Source organism: Tauraco erythrolophus, chromosome W (assembly GCF_009769465.1).
Source record: "Tauraco erythrolophus isolate bTauEry1 chromosome W, bTauEry1.pri, whole genome shotgun sequence".
Taxonomy (NCBI): Eukaryota; Metazoa; Chordata; class Aves; order Musophagiformes; family Musophagidae; genus Tauraco; species Tauraco erythrolophus.
The window spans coordinates 6502037-6519635 of record NC_141497.1 but is presented as its reverse complement, the minus strand read 5'-3'; the positions used below and the strand labels follow the sequence as shown (position 1 = coordinate 6519635).

General features: G+C 41.6%; 1 protein-coding gene across 5 annotated transcripts in view; it reads left to right on the top strand.

Moving 5' to 3' along the window:
• LOC104371354 (nipped-B-like protein) overlaps positions 1 to 17599 on the top strand; it is a 215448-nt gene that overhangs the window by 85461 nt on the left and 112388 nt on the right. For all 5 annotated transcript variants that reach the window (XM_086630241.1, XM_086630242.1, XM_086630238.1 and 2 more), the window contains exons 2-4: positions 1299 to 1442; positions 4146 to 4311; positions 5417 to 5547. In XM_086630241.1, the coding sequence (XP_086486367.1) occupies positions 1379 to 1442; positions 4146 to 4311; positions 5417 to 5547 (361 nt within the window). In that variant the 5' untranslated portion in view covers positions 1299 to 1378. The remainder of the gene's footprint in view (positions 1 to 1298; positions 1443 to 4145; positions 4312 to 5416; positions 5548 to 17599) is intronic.

Below are 17599 nucleotides of genomic sequence, written 5' to 3'. Positions count from 1 at the left end.
TTCAGCTGTGTGTAGATAGGAAAACTTTGAAAAGTTAACTTCAGTGGTTCTTGAAAACTTTGAGCAGAAAAAAGATTTATAACATTCAGTTTCCTTGTCTTGCTTGGAATCTGTAGATATGTATTAGCAGCAGTGTCCTGTATATTGTCATTGGTGTGGCATGAGAAAGAATGAGATAAAATTTACTAAGGAAATAACAATGATCTTTTGGTTTATATATATCATATATGTAATTTGCAAAAATGTTGGCTTATAAAGTAGGTGTAAGCAAATCACGATTTCAGCATCTTCAATAGATAACATAAATGCTGACAGAAGTCATCTTTACTGTTTCACGAACTGTTAACACAGGAGCCTGTCTATAATAGGTAAATGTATATATATCAAGTTCCTTTCCTTTAATTTATTTTGTTTGTCTTCAGAAAATATCGTGCTCAATTTTTTTCATTTCATTTCATTTCATTTCATTTCATTTGTATAACAATAGTGGATTGTAATGTGTGATCTCTGTAAATTTTTGTTGGTTTGGAACTGCAATTGAAATTATTTTAATGATCTTTTGGGAGGGGGTGGATTTGGGTTCTTTTTGGTTTTTAGTTTGGTTTGGTTTTGGTGGTTTTTTTTAATAATGTGGACTTCCTTACAATTGTGATCTTTATAGTTAGTGAAAACTGGATGAACAAATTCCTTTTCAGTAATTGAATATAAACTGTGCTGTTTTACAGTAAATAAACAAGCTAGTTCAGTGGTGACTAAGATTTTGTATTTGTTGCTTTGTTTACTACTTGACTTTTGCATTTGTTAATTATTCCTTTTGTTTTTGCTAGCTTCTTATATGAAAAATATTTCCTTCTCCAAAACTGGGAAGTGAATATAGCACCTAACTACTTAAACTGGTTATAGATTAAGTGCTGTCGACTGCAGTATGAACCAACAGAAGTTTTGTTACCAATTTTTGAGTTGGTACTGTACAGTCTGAGCAATTTTATTTTTTTTGATTGCTTTATCTTTCATCTTTTTTGGTGAAGAGCTCTGCTTCTGAGACCAAAAGCTTGCCTTTTGATTGCTTAATGCCATTTGATATTTAAATTCTACATTGTTCTACCCACATTTGACAAAATTTACTTAGTATGCAGCTGAGGTTATGATCTGTGTTTCATTTATGTTATTGAATTTAAAATTCTTTTAAGTAAACCAAGAATTTTAATTTGATTTTGTGTGTGTGTTTTTTTGTTGTGTTTTTTTTTTTTGTGTGTGTGTGTGTTGTCGGTTTGTGTTTTTGTTTGTTTTTTTTTTAGTGCTTGGGAGATGGGAAGTAATGATAGCTGGCACCTGAACTAAAATATCTGTGTAGGCGCTACCATCCCAGAACTTCAGGATGAATGGGGATATGCCTCATGTTCCCATCACTACTCTTGCAGGGATTGCTAGTCTTACAGACCGTAAGTACTCTTCTTTTTTTTGTCTTTGCTATGTTCCCTTCTACCTTTTCAGTAAATACCTGCATTTTCAAAATACTAAAAATAGTTTTATTTTTAAAGTTCTTAAAAGTAAATCTGTTCAAAATCACATTTGATATTAAAAATGTTAATTTTGTAATAGCTCAAATTTTAAAAATATATCCAAAATATATGCTAATTTAAACATGAAATGAAATGAAATGAAATGTAGGTTCACACCTTAAGTAAACTTGAAGCATAAAATATAGGAATTCATTGTTTGTTTGGAATATCATCCAGTAACATACCTGGGTACCACAGAAATAAAGAAAAACATATAAATGATAAAATACTTCTCTAAAACATACATCTCTTCAACTTCACTGAAGAGAGAGAAGATTAGACTGATGTTCAGCTAGAGAGGATTGCGGAATATGCTGAATATACTTGAAGTCTAGTTCCTTAGTTTTGGACAAAGTACAAAAAAGTTTCTCTAATTAACAGGTGCAAAGAATGGCTGCTAGAATGGAAATAAGCAGCTGAACCTATGAGACTTCTTTCTTGGCTGTTCAGCCTACAAAAGGAGCAGATGAGGCATGCGTGCTGTCTTTAAATACGTCAGGAAGACAAAATGCAAAGAAAGGAAAAGAACTATTTACATTAAAAGCTGATACTGGCACAAAACCAAATGGTTATAATCTGTCCAAAAATAAATTTCTAGTGGAAACTAAGAGGAGATTTATCATTACTATAATGAGATCCTAGAATAACCATTCTAATAAGAGAAGTTGGGGCAAAGATGCATCCTGTTTATAAAGTATAAGCAAGAGTATATAGCTCAATTGTCTGTCTGAGGATAATTGGACTCAGTGACCCGAGTGATTCTTCTGAGCTCTTGTTTTTATTATTATACTGTTGAAATATGGAGACTTTCCAAGAGATGCTGAAAGCATATACCCAGCAATTGAATTTAATTGCCTACAGTGAAAAAAGCAGATTTATTCAAGGGGGGAAAACCCCACTTCTTCATGTCTTCCTGATATTCTGAAATATCATATTGGAAGATGCTGCTTGTGTATTTATATGTGTATATATGTGTGTCTAATAATGGGCCATCAGGATGCAAATCATAAGTTTCTGGGCTATGGGCAGTTTTCCAGCACTAAGTATTTGCAGGTAAGTTTCTAAAGAAGTCAAAATACTTAACTGGTAGAAGTCACTGGTCAGTCTCCTGGTGCAAGAGTTTCTTGAAACACTGAACTACCTTTGGTGGGATTAGCCCTTGTTTTAGGTGCATTTGCTTCTTTATTGGTCATATTTATCTGATGTTTAGAAACTTGGGAGTAGGTGAAAGAAAGGCTTATTTCTCTCTATGTGAAAAGAAGGAACTGGAATGGACAAGTCCTGTTGCCCTAAAAACATGGAGGACATGATGAGTAGAGGTAGTAGAGTAGGCTCAGTTAACTATCCGAATTTATACTGTTTTAATAAATATGTTTTGCTGATCTTACTAATTTTTCCAAGTTTCAAGGCACGTTCAAGGTAATCTAATGCAAGTAATGAAAGCTAGCTATTTTACTGTATTGTACGCTTTTATTTGAATTGCAGTTTATTTCTAAATACAGTAATGATATATGTTGTATAGGGAGGGGGAAATAATGGAATTCTGCCCCTCTCCCCTTCTTTTTTTAAAAAGAATTTCAAAATATAAAAGAGCCAAAAGAGTATATTTCACAGTTGTTTTTTTTCTGAAGCTATTTCTAATGTAATCAGCCCGGGAACTTGAAGTCAGAGTCAGCTTGTTTTCGTGGACCCATGAAAGTGACTTTCCTATGTAGCAGGCTTTTTGGCCTCTTCTGGCTTACTCTCATCTCTGTAGCCCTGCCAAATTATCTGGTCAAGGCTTTTTATTTGGTACACTTCCTTGTTATGCCTGTAGACCCAAGAATGCCCTCTGAAAGTATAGTATGCTCATTTATAATCTAATTGAAGTATTGTGGTAGGTGTTTTCATTAAACAAATTTTTTTACCAAGATTTCTGAATAGGTATATTGACTGAATTGACATTTTAGTGATCATTCCAACCAACGATACTAGCCTTTTCTGGAGAAGATTGCTTACATAGAAATGAGTACAACAGGAAAAGAATAAACTGAGAATTTCATTAGTGGCTTAAATTGGTTGTTGAGTTGTTTAGGTTTTTTGGTGGTGGTTTTGTTTGGTTTTTTTTAAATCCTCACCAAACTAATTAAATATGAAGATCAGAGTAGAAAACTTAAAGTATATGATCAATGCACTTACAGTACCGCATGCAACTACAAGGATTTTGCGTTTCCTTCTTTCCCTTTATCCATACTTTCAGCTCCAAGAGAAAACTACCATAACATTAAATAACTTAATATTCTGGAATGTTTAAAAGTATGTTTTTATTATTAATACTTGCCTTAGCGCAGTTAAATATTTACAATAATACAGTAATATAACTTATGGACTTGACTGCATTACTTTGTTTAAAACAGTCCAGCCTTTGTGTGTGCATGTGTGTTCATGATTTAAAAAAAAAATAATCCAGAAATCTTTCCTATATTTCACATGTAGTGGTCAGATTTTCTTTCTTAATCATGTGAGGGAGTAAGATGATGTCCATCTTTGTATACTTGTGATTCATGAAATGATTCTGAACTCCTTTCTGTTTTCTGATAACAGTTTTGAACCAGCTCCCTCTTCCATCACCTTTACCTGCTACAACAACAAAAAGCCTGCTTTTCAATGGACGGATAGCTGAAGAGGTGAACTGCCTTCTGGCTTGCAGGGATGAAAATCTAGTTTCACAGCTTGTCCACAGTCTCAATCAGGTGTCAACAGATCACATGTATGTATTTTAAACTTCAACTATATCAGATCACCATCCTTATTCCTTGAAATTAAAATGAACTGAATTGAGAAGGGCATTTGTGAGAATCTGTAAATTAGAACATGCAGGTTTTTTATTAGACTTGCTTAACAGATTACTGCTGTATGAGAGTCAATTGTTTCATTCAATCAGAATGTTAGTAATTGTCCAACAGCCCTTATGCATAACTAATTTTTATTTTTTAATAGATTTGCTGCTTGTTCCATTCTTGCTAGTTAAGAGTGCAAAATTTGTGATCTTGACTGTGCAAGTCATTTGTGTTCAACTTTGGTTAATAATACGCATAGACAAATTATATACCCAGCATTACACAAAAAGATACTTTTTTGAGACACCCATGTAAGACTCATGTCAGTTCTGATTAGATATTGAACTTAAATATTTTTAAGAATTAAACCATATTAACATATGCTCTTTTTGTTAATATATATTTTGTTTTTTCCTTTTTCCCTGGTGTCCTTTGAATTGTCTTATGTTGACAGCCCTGTCTTTTTCCTACGTGTTCCAATCAATTGTTATGATCAAACTGAAGTATCTTTTAAAAGTCATCAAAGCAAACAATAAGTGAATGGTTTGAAGGGAATCCTGTGATGTCAAAGATATGCCAATTTTCCTTTTAAAAATAAAAGATTCTCCAACTGTTGGGCTGCAACCTGAATGTTATACATTCACACATATCTTATTTTCACTCCTACATAATACTTTCTTGATGTTATGTCAAAGCGTTCTTCTTGTACGGAAAAGATCACAATACAAAAGTGGGCATAAGAAAATTGTAATAGCAGTTTGAAACTGACAGCCATGTCTATATAATTGCTTATTAACAGAAAATAATTTTGAAGGCTAGGAGAAATACCTCTTCTTCCATTCCTTAAACAAGAGAGGGAAAAAAAATAGAGACAGGGAACAGACTTGTTTTTTTCTATATTTTAACAGTAATTGTTGTATTTTTGGTTTGGCTTGGTTTTGATTGGGTTTGTTTTGCTTTCTTTTTTTTTCACTTGACGTATGGTTTCTTATAATTTGAATTTGCCTCTTTATTTGCTTAATTTTGCAATTCCAGAGAATTGAAAGATAACCTTGGCAGTGATGATCCAGAGGGAGATATACCAGTCTTGCTGCAGGCTGTCCTGGCAAGGAATCCTAATGTTTTCAGGGAAAAAAGCATGCAAAACAGATACGGGGTACAAAGCGGTAAGGATTATTGATTATTTATTGATTGTGGTATATGTTGTTTTGTAAGTTCAGGGGACTGATACTAACCACAAATATATGGAGCGCAACTGTGATATTTATGCCTTACCTTGTATTTGATAGTGATATAAAGCTATGTATCTTGACATCTTCTAAGAGCAATTGTATTAGAATAAGCATGGAAATAAACTCTACTGAATATTTTGGTAAAAAATAATGTTTTAATTTCACGACAAAGTTTAATTTATAGGATGAATGATTAGATTTTATTTTAAAGTAATATTATTTGAATTTCTTTATGGCTAGGTCCATATATATGGTCGCAGAGCTGCAAGAGGAAGTAGAAAGGTTAAGGAGCATCAGGGAGTCTGAGAAAGGGAGAAACTGGTGGTGTCATGCTCTGCCCAACCTGAGAAAGCAACAGGAGCAGCCACCAGAAAAAACCCAAGATGAAAGGGATTCTATATCCTCCCTCCATCAGGCAGAAGGCAGTAGCTTAAAGGAAAGGAGTGATTGGAGGCAAGTCTGTGCTCAAGGCAGCAGGCGAACCCCCTCCTTGCCCACCTCGCCTTCCCAGGTGCCTCTGCACAACAGGTATGAGGCTCTGGAGGTGGGAGGCCCATGAATGGACGATGTGGCTGAGGGACCATCTACACCAGAGGTGTTGCCAGGGTCAGAAAGGCCTATTCCCCATATCACGACCACCTCCACAAGGAAGAAAAGACAGATAATAGTTATAGGTGACTCCCATCTGAGGGGAACAGAAGGACCGATATGCCGGGCAGACCCTGCTCTGAGGGAAGTCTGCTGCCTCCCTGGAGCCCGGGTTAAGGACATCGCTGGGAAACTTCCTAGCCTGGTACGGCTCTTGGACTACTATACTTTACTGCTCTTCCATGTGGGTGGTGATGAAGCTGCAGCACAAAGTCCAAGGGCAATCAAGAGAGTCTTCAGGGCCCTGGGACAGCTGGTAAGGGGATCTAGGGCACAGGTTATCTTTTCTTCTGTCCTTCCAGTTGCGAGCAGTGACACTGGAAGAAACAGACATGCCCAGTCTCTTAATATGTGGCTCCGTGGCTGGTGTCATCGCCACGATTTTGGTTTTTTGACAATGGGATGGGCCACATGGCACCAGGCTTGCTGGCACCAGATGAGATTCACCTTTCTCAAAGGGGAACAAGGGTCTTACGCAACAGCCAGCAGGGCTCATTCACAGGGCTTTAAACTAGATTTGAAGGGGCAGAAGGATAATATCAGGCTTGATCAAGACAAGCTGAGAGCACCTGAAGAGAAGCAGAAAGGAATTCCAGCCACTCCAGCCAGGAAGTCAGATTCATCTGGAGCCCAAATTAAATGCCTCTATGCAAACGAACACAGCATGAGGAATAAACAAGAGGATAAAGAAGAGGAGTTAGAGATGTGTGCACACCTGCAGGGTTATGATCTTATTGGCATCACGGAGACATGGTGGGATGAATCCTATGACTGGAGTATTGGAATGGAAGGATACAGGCTCAGGAATGGAAGATCAGGATTAAAGGGAGGACAGGGACAGGTGGCATTGCAGTGAGGGTCTGCTACAGGCCACCTGACCAGGAAGACTGAGTGGATGAGGCCCTCTATAGACAGATAGGAGCAGCATCATGTTCAGGAGCCCTGGTCCTCATGGGGGACTTCAACCATCCCAATATCTGTTGGAGGGACAACACAGCAGGGCATAGGCAATCCAGGAGGTTCCTGGAATGCATTGATGATAACGTCCTTCTCCAAATGACAGTGGAAACAATGAAGAGAGGCGCTTTGCTGGACCTTGTTCTCACCAACAAGGAGGGGCTGGTGGGGAATGTGAAGCTCAAGGGCAGCCTTGGCTGTAGTGACCATGAAATAGTGGAGTTCAAGATCCTTAGGGAAGCAAGGAGGGCACTCAGCAAGCTCACTACCCTGGATTTCAGGAGAGCAGACTTCGGCCTCTTCAGGGATCTCCTTGGTAGAGTATGATGGGAGAAATCCCTGGAGGGAAGAGAGGCCTGAGAAAGCTGGTTAATATTCAAGGATCACCTCCTCCAAGCTCAGGAGCGGTGCATCCCAACAAAGAGGAAGTCAGGCAAAAACACCAGGAGGCCTGCATGGATGAACAAGGAGCTCCTGGACCAACTTGGACACAAAAAGGAAGCCTATAGAAGGTGGAAACAAGGACAGGTAGCCTGGAAAGAATACAGAGAAATTGTCCAAGCAACCAGAGATCAGGTTAGGAAAGCTAAAGCCCTGATAGAGTTAAGTCTGGCCAGGGACATCAAGGGCAACAAGAAAAACTTCTATAGATATGTCAGTGATAAAAAGAGATCTAGGGAAAATGTGGGCCCTCTCAGGAAACGGGAGACCTGGCTACCCAGGTTATAGAGAAGGCTGAGGGACTCAGTGACTTTTTTCCCTTATTCTTCACTGGCAAGAGCTCCAGCTGCACAGTCCAAATCAAAAAAGGCAAAGGCAGGAACTGGAAGAATGAAGAACCGCCCACTGTAGGAGAAGATCAGCTTCGAGACCATCTAAGGAACCTGAAGGTGGACAAGTCCATGGGACCTGATGAGGTGCATCCGCTGGTCATGAGGGAACTGGCGGATGAAGTTGCTAAGCCACTATCCATCATATTTGAGAAGTTGTGGCAGTCTGGTGAAGTTCCCAATGATTGGAAAAGGGGAAACATAGCCCCAGTTTTTAAAAGACCAGGGAACTACAGGCCAGTCAGTCTCACCTCTGTGCCCGGCAAGATCATGGAGCAGATCCTCCTGGTGACTATGCTAAGGCACATGGAGGTGATTGGTGACAGCCAACATGGCTTCACTAAGGGCAAATTGTGCCTGACTAATTTGGTGGCCTTCTATGATGGGGTTAGAGCATTGGTGGATAAGGGAAGAGCAACTGACATCGTCTACCTGGACTTGTCCAAAGCATTTGACACTGTACCGCACAACATCCTTGCCTCTAAACTGGAAAGACATGGTTTTGATGGATGGACCACTTGGTGGATAAGGAATTGGCTGGATGGTCACTCTCAAAGAGTTGTGGTCAATGGTTCAATGTCCAAGTGGAGGCCAGTGACGAGTGGTGTTCCTCAGGGGTCAGTACTGGGGCCAGTGCTATTTAACATCTTTGTTGGAGACATGGACAGTGGGATTGAGTGCACCCTCAGCAAGTTTGCAGATGACACCAAGCTGTGTGGTGTTGTGGACACGCTGGAGGGAAGGGATGCCATCCAGAGGGACCTTGACAGGCTGGAGAGGTGGGCCTGTGAGAAACTCATGAAGTTCAACAAGGCCAAGTGCAAGGTCCTGCATGTGGGTCGGGGAAATCCCAAGCACAAGTACATGCTGGGTGGAGAATGGATTGAGAGCAGCCCTGAGGAAAAGGACTTGGGAGTGCTGGTGGATGGGAAGCTCAACATGAGCCAGCAATGTGCACTTGCAGCCCAGAAAGCCAACCGTGTCCTGGGCTGCATCATAAGAAGCGTGGCCAGCAGGTCAAGGGAGGGGATTCTGCCCTTCTGCTCTGCTCTCGTGAGACCCCCCCCTGCAGTGCTGCGTTCAGCTTTGGGGTCCCCAGCACAAGAAGGACATGGAGCTTTTGGAGCGGGTCCAGAGGAGGCCAGGAAGATGATCCGAGGGCTGGAGCACCTCTGCTATGAAGACAGGCTGAGAGAGTTGGGGCTGTTCAGCCTGGAGAAGAGAAGGCTCCGGAGTGATCTTATAGCAGCCTTCCAGTACCTGAAGGGGGCCTACAGGAAAGCTGGAGAGGGACTTTTTACAAGGGCATATAGTGACAGGACATGGGGCAATGGATTTAAACTGAAAGAGGGAAGATTTAGATTAGATATAAGGAAGAAATTCTTCCCTCTGATGGTGGTGAGGCACTGGCACAGATTGCCCAGAGAAGTTGTGGCTGCCCCATCCCTCGAAGTGTTCAAGGCCAGGTTGGATGAGCTTTGAGCAACCTGGTGTAGTGGAGGGTGTCCCTGCCCATGGCAGGGGGGTTGGAACTAGATGATTTTTGAGGTCCCTTCCAACCCAAACCATTCTATGATTCTGTGTATTAATTTGGTATTTCTCATGCTGAAAAATAACACTGCAGGAACTGATAAGTTGGTTCTTTTTATCTTTGGATAGACTTGAGGAAATCAGAAGGATTTCAGCACATTCCATTCAATGTACTTAGAATCCAGTAAATGAAAAAACAAAAGTAAATTTTTCCCTCTCCTAGGCAGCACTACAAATAGCTATTTGTAAGTATCTTTCTCCTGAAGGAAATTCCTGAAAGGTGTTAATAGTAAGGCCTATAAGCTGCATTTTAAGAGTAAATGTTCTGGCAGTAACTTCACATATTTCTGAGATGTCTAATGATGGCTAAGCCTTCAGCAACAAAGGGGCTGAGAAGCTACGATATCGATGTACTGAGGTGAAAAGAAAAAGATGAAGCATTTTCTAACAGTTTCATTCTACCACAGACATTAACAGTTTTGAATAGGTATCACACATTGAACATGTACCACATTCTGTTGGATGCTTACATTTCAGACAAAACATCACCCATTAAACAGAGAGAGTTGTGCTTATTAGTGTTGAAGTCAGTCTGGAATATTTCCTATGGGAGAAGGCTTGAGCCATTATGTGTCTGAAAACAAAGCTCTTACAAGACTTGCTGATAACAGAAGAAATGTTTTCATGAAAAGAATACACAGACAGACAGGTATGATCTTTTTTTCTGAACTAGTCGAGATTCCAAGTTGTGTGGTGTTGTGGACACGCTGGAGGGAAGGGATGCCATCCAGAGGGACCATGACAGGCTGGAGAAGTGGGCCTGTGAGAACCTCTTGAAGTTCAACAAGGCCAAGTGCAAGGTCCTGCATGTGGGCTGGGGCAATCCCAAGCACAAGTACAGGCTGGATGGAGAATGGATTGAGAGCAGCCCTGAGGAGAGGGACTTGGGGGTGCTTGTTGAGGAGAAGCCCAACATGAGCTGGCAATGTGTGCTGGCAGCCCAGAAAGCCAACCGTATCCTGGTCTGCATCGAAAGCAGTGTGGGCAGCAGGTCGAGGGAGGCGATTCTGCCCCTCTACTCTGCTCTCGTGAGACCTCACCTGTAGTACTGGGTTCAGCTCTGGAGTCCCCAACACAAGAAGGACATGGAGCTGCTAGAGTGAGTTCAGAGGAGGACCACAAAGATGATCCGAGGGCTGGAGCATGACTCCTATGGAGACAGGCTGAGAGAGTTGGGGCTGTTCAGCCTGGAGGTGAACTTATTGCAGAAGGCTCCGGGGTGATCTTATTGCAGCCTTCCAGTACTTAAAGGGGGCCTACAGGAAAGCTGGAGAGGGACTTTTTACAAGGGTGTGTAGTGATAGGACAAGGGGCAATGGATTCAAACTGAAAGAGGGGAGATTTCGATTAGATATACGGAAGAAATTTTTTATAGTGAGAGTGATGAAGTAGTGGACCAGGTTTCCCAGAGAAGCTGTGGCTGTCCCATCCCTGGAAGTGTTCAAGGCCAATTTGGATGAGGCTTTGAGCAACCTGACCTCATGGAAGGTGTCCCTGCCCATGGCAGTGGGGTTGAAACGAGATGACCTTTGAGGTCCCTTCCGACCCAAACCTTTGTATGATTCTATATGTCTTAGTAATTAATTGAAGGTTGGAAAACATGCCATGATCTTACTGAAAATCTGTACGATTATAGTGTGTCATTGTAGTAGTAGTTCTTAATAGTTCTGGGTTAAGGAATAAGGTTGAATGAACCGTACTTAACAACTCCTCCCTGCCATTCCCCTTCTCAGCATTTTGTGATGCCCTACAGATTTTACTGTTTAGACAGCTATTTTTTTTCTGAGGTTTAATCATAGAATCATAGAATGGTTAGGGTTGGAAGGGACCTTAAAGATCATCTAGTTACAACCCCCCTGCCATGGGCAGAGAAATCCTCCACTACACCAGGTTGCCCAAAGCCTCATCCAACCTGGCCTTGAACGCTTCCAGGGATGGGGCATTCACAACTTCTCTGGGCAACCTGTTCCAGTGCCTCACCATCCTCAATGTAAAAAATTTCTTCCTTATATCTAATCGAAATCTCCTCTCTTTCAGTTTGAATCCATTGCCCCTTGTCCTATCACTACACGTCCTTGTAAAAAGTCCCTCTCCAGCTTTCCTGTAGGCCCCCTTTAGGTACTGGAAAGCTGCTATAAGATCACCCCGGAGCCTTCTCTTCTCCAGGCTGAACAGCCCCAACTGTCTCAGCCTGTCTTCATAGCAGAGGTGCTCCAGCCCTCGGATCAACTTCGTGGCCCTCCTCTGGACTCGCTCCAGTAGCTCCATGTCCTTCTTGTGTTGGGGACTCCAGAGCTGAACGCAGTATTCTAGATGGGGTCTCACAAAAGCTGAGTAGAGGGGCAGAATCACTTCCCCTGACCTGCTGGCCACACTTCTTTTCATACAGCCCAGGATGCAATTTGCTTTTTGGGCTGTCAGTGCACATTGCCGGCTCATGTTGAGCTTCTCATCCACCAGCACTCCCAAGTCCTTTTCCTCAGGGCTGCTCTCAATCCATTCTCCACCCAGCATGTACTTGTGCTTGGGATTTCCCCGACCCACATGCAGGACCTTGCACTTGGCCTTGTTGAACTTCATGAGTTTCTCACAGGCCCACCTCTCCAGCCTGTCAAGGTCCCTCTGGATGGCATCCCTTCCCTCCAGCGTGTCCACAACACCACACAACTTGGTGTCATCTGCAAACTTGCTGAGGGTGCACTCGATCCCACTGTCCATGTCTCCAACAAAGATGTTAAATAGCACTGGTCCCAGTACTGACTCCTGAGGAACATCGCTCGTCACAGGCCTCCATGTGGACATTGAACCGTTGACCACAACTCTTTGAGTGCGACCATCCAGCCAATTCCTTATCCACCTAGTGGTCCATCCATCAAAACCATGTCTTTCCAGTTTAGAGGCAAGGATGTCGCGTGGGGCAGTATCAAATGCTTTGGATGTGTCCAGGTAGATGATGTCAGTTGCTCTTCCCCTATCCATCAATGCTGTAAGCTCATCATAAAAGGCCACCAAATTAGTCAGGCAGGATTTGCCCTTAGTGAAGCCATGTTGGCTGTCACCAATCACCTCCTTATTTTCCATGTGCCTTAGTATAGTTGCCAGCAGGATCTGCTCCATGATCTTGCTAGTGAGATGCATCCCAATGATGCATCCCAACAGGTAGGAAGTCAAGAAAGGGCACCAAGAGACCTGCATGGTTAAATGGGGAACTGTTGGGCAAAGTCAAGTGGAAAAAGAGAGTGTATAGATCATGGAAGGAGGGGCAGGCCACTTGGGAGGAATATAGGTCTGCTGTCAGAGGATGTAGGGAGGCAACTAGGAAAGCTAAGACCTCCTTGGAATTAAACCTTGCAAGAAAGGTCAAGGACAACAGAAAGGGCTTCTTCAAATACATTGCAGATCAAACTAACACTAGAGGCAATGTAGGCCCACTGGTGAAGGAGGAGGGTGCCCTGGTGACAGAGGATAAGAAGAAGGCAGAGTTACTGAATGCCTTCTTTGCCTCAGTCTATACTGCTGGAGGCTATCCTGATGAGCCCCGGAACCCTGAGACTCCTGAGGAAGTCAGGATAGAGGAGGAGTCTACCCTGGTTGATGAGGACTTGATTAGGGACCAGTTAAGCAACCCGGCCATCCATAAGTCCATGGGTCCTGATGGGATGCACCCGCAGGTGCTGAGGGAGCTGGCGGATGTCATTGCCAGGCCACTCGCCATCATCTTTGCTAAATCGTGGGGAACGGGAGAGGTGCCTGAGAACTGGAAGAAAGCAAATGTCACTCCGGTCTTCAAAAAGGGCAAGAAGGAAGACCCAGGTAACTATAGACCAGTCAGCCTCACCTCTATCCCTGGAAAGATAATGGAACAACTTATCCTTGGTGCTGTCTCTAGGCATATCAAGGATAAGAGGGTCATTAGGGGCAGTCAACATGGCTTCACTAAGGGGAAGTCGTGCTTGACAAACCTGACAGCCTTTGATGAGGACATCACCCAGTGGGTGGATGATGGTAGAGCAGTGGATGTGGTCTATCTTGACTTCAGTAAAGCATTTGACACAGTCTCCCATGGCATCCTCACAGCTAAACTGAGGAAGTGTGGTCTGGATGATCGGGTAGTGAGGTGGATTGTGAACTGGCTGAAGGATAGAAGCCAGAGAGTAGTGGTCAATGGGACAGAGTCCAGTTGGAGGCAAGTATCCAGTGGAGTCCCTCAAGGGTCGGTACTGGGACCTGTATTGTTCAACATATTCATCGATGATTTGGATGAGGGAATAGAGTGCATGGTCAGCAAGTTTGCTGATGACCCTAACCTGGGAGGAGTGGCTGACACACCTGAAGGCTGTGCTGCCATTCAGAGAGACCTGGACAGGCTGGAGAGTTGGGCAGGGAGAAATTTAATGAAACACAACAAGGGCAAGTGTAGAGTCTTGCATCTGGGTAAGAACAACCTCATGTACCAGTACAAGTTGGGGATGGAACTGTTGGGGAGCAGCCCAGGGGAAAGGGACCTGGGTGTCCTGGTGGACAGCAGGATGACCATGAGCCAGCAATGTGCCCTTGTGGCCAAGAAGGCCAATGGCATCCTGGGGTGTATTAGAAGGGGTGTGGTGAGTAGGTCGAGAGAGGTTCTCCTCCCTTTCTACTCTGCCCTGGTGAGGCTGCATCTGGAATATCGTGTCCAGTTCTGGGCCCCTCAGTTCAAGAAGGACAAGGAACTGCTTGAGAGAGTCCAGCGCAGGGCCACAAAGGTGATTAAGGGAGTGGAGCATCTTCCTTATGAGGAAAGGCTGAGGGAGCTGGGTCTCTTTAGCTTGGAGAAGAGGAGACTGAGGAGGGACCTCATTAATGTTTGTAAATATGTAAAGGGTGACTGTCATGAGGATGGAGCCAGGCTCTTCTCAGTGGCATCCAATGATAGGACAAGGGGAAATGGATATAAGCTGGAACACCGGAGGTTCCGCTTAAACATGAGGAAGAACTTCTTCCCAGTAAGGGTAACAGAACACTGGAACAGGCTGCCCAGAGAGGTTGTGGAGTCTCCTTCTTTGGAGATGTTCAAAACCCGCCTGGACACGTTCTTGTGTGATCTGATCTAGGTGGTCCTGCTCCGGCAGGGGGATTGGACTAGATGATCCTTTGAGGTCCCTTCCAATCCCTGACATTCTGTGATTCTGTGAGATATACTGCTGGATAGTGAAGAGGGAGAATGGGAGAGACCAAGCATAGGATTAATCAGACAGATTCTACTTTTTTTTAAATACTAAACTATTAAATGAGTAGGAGAATTTCCAGAGTTTTTGCAGTGTGAGAATAAAGCTTTGCTAGCATTGTAGAGATATAGATAGAAGTGTTACTGGAGTCCACAAGGGATGGAAAGTTTAGGGTGTTTTTGGAGCAGGAAAAATAATAAAATGAGATTATTAAGTTCATTCACCTAGGCTAGTGAGTAAAAAAAGCCATACAATATTTTAAAAGAGCGTTCTAAGGACAGAACATGCAATGTTCCTTGAAAGAATGCAGAAATTTCCTGGAATGTGAAATGCGGTGCTAAATATTTAATAGCTCATTCATACATATATCCTGAAATTTAAGCTCTGAAAAACAATCTCCAGATTCTGGGTTTGGTGGTAGCTGTGGCAGAGTATGATTTTTGCAGCTGTGGAATAGTTCTTACTGTCCTGCCAGTTTGGAGAGTGGTTCCACAAAGAACATATGCTTGAATCAGAGTTTTCCACCAGTTTTGTAGAGTAAAATAATTTATTGCCAGTGGAAAAGGGAGACATTGTTTTTGAAATTATTTATTCCAGCAGAGACTTTTGAAAGAAAGAAGGTAAAGCAAGTTAATTTCTTTCAAATTTTTGCTAATTTTACGCCTCAGAGGGGGAAGCACTTTTGCAGCGTGATTCAATAGGTTAAGAGTAATCCGTAATGAAATAAAAGCACCTCTGTCTTTAGTAAATGTGCTTTGGCCTATGCTTGAAGGAAGATTCTAATACAGAATTAAAAATAATTCAACATGAAACTGAAAAGAAAAGTTGATATTATTTTAATAAAGTTATCAAAGTGGTTTCAGAAAACCAGAAGAGATCAGACTTTAAAACTTCATTGAATATTTTTTTTTTTACATAATTCTGAATACTTGTACCAGTGCAAACATTGCAATGTAAGTGTGAAATTGGAAAAACTGAAAGAAAGGGAGAAGAGGGGAAAAGCATAGCTGGAGACCAAGTATTTTGAGGAGACAGCGGCCCTGGGATGAATGTTTGGAAAAGCCAGGCAAAGTGTGACTTTATTTTCTGTGGAAAAAGGCCACACACTTATCTGGAAATAGGGGGTTCTTTAAGATAGATGCTGGCAAATTGTTATAGTCTTATTAGCTATTAATACATCCCATTCAGATCTCCAAGGCCAAAGGAGGATATAATGATGTGTTCTCACAGCAAAGATTGGATTTTCTTCTGCTTTCTGAACAGATTTTGTAATCTCTGTAGTCATGATTTGTAGACCAATTGGAGTTTGGTAGAGGTCTTATGTAATGCATTTTGCAAGCTAGAAGAATGAAATTTAGGTTCTTTTCTAGTATTTCAAATTCATCTCTTCTGCTTTCCTTACTGTCTTCCTTCTGAATGTTGTCCTCCTGTTGAGTCCAGCATGCAGCGAAGTCAGCACTGGATACTGTGACCCACTATTTGTAATGCCTAGAATTGAGAAGGAATGAAGGCAGCAGTAAAGCACAAGCAGAATACTGTGCTGATGCTTTTTTTCCAAGGTTATATTGATTTATAGCTCAACACTAAGTTTAGAGCGAGAATTGTTTTTAGTTATGATGAACAAACAGTGCAAGAAAGATGTATTATGTGGACACTTTTTTTGTGTTGTGTCCTGGGCACACCCCCCCTCCCCTACCACCTCCACCCCCAAAAAATTGCTGGCATATTTCATTTCAGGTATTGTAGCAGCAGTGTTCAAACTCTTATTCCCTGTCTTTTGATAATAGTCCATCCCATTGTTGAAACAGTCATCATACAGATAAGATTTTTAGTTTGATTTTTCAGACTATTTTCAATTACTAGATTGTCTGAACAGACTGAATCACATCACTATGCGGCATCAGACCTAACTTTTGTACAAGGACAGCATGTTAATTTTATTTTAGACCTTTTTCATCAGATGACAGAGAAAGTTCTGGGTGCCATCTTTCAAGTACATCTGTCTTGCATCTTATAGTGTATGCATGAAGTGGTTTTCTTTATAATTATTCATTTAAAATTAAGATATTATTTAGTTTCAGTTTTCATAATAATTTTTTCTCTTTTCACTCAACACTTTGGCATTGTTTTTCAGCAGATATGTGTTGGAAGATCAGCTAGAATAATGTATTGCAATAGGTTAGTATTCATAGCATAGCTTAGGGTGCAGAAAAGACTTAAAATTAACTTTAAACTATTTACCACAACTTGTGCATTTTTGAGGATTAAAACCTTATGCATCTTTACATAAACGTCAATTACTTAGATAATTTTTTTTAATTTATGCAAGAATTCAAGTGCACGTGTGCCTGTAAAAGGGAAAAACTTTGTAGATGTATGCTTTCAATAAAAGTGTATATTTAACTGAAAAATCACCTGTTGTGAGCAGTCCTAGCTTAAGCGTTCATGATTCTGTAATACAGTTTAATCATACAAGACTTTTTCTGTGTTCTTGAGCTGTGTTTTTACGTAGCACGTTCTTTGGCATTTAGTAGGAATGCTAAAATGGATTTATGCGTATCACTTTTTTCCAAGAAAAAAAAAATTATAGTCGAGACTGGGAGTATGTATTAAGGAAACTCATTCTAGGAATGTTATTACTAGGATGATGTTTTCTCAAAACTGAACATTACCAACAATCAAAATTAAAGTTACATTTAAAAAAAAAATCTTAAGTATTTTAAGGTATGGAAATGTACAGTGGAGCCATAAATC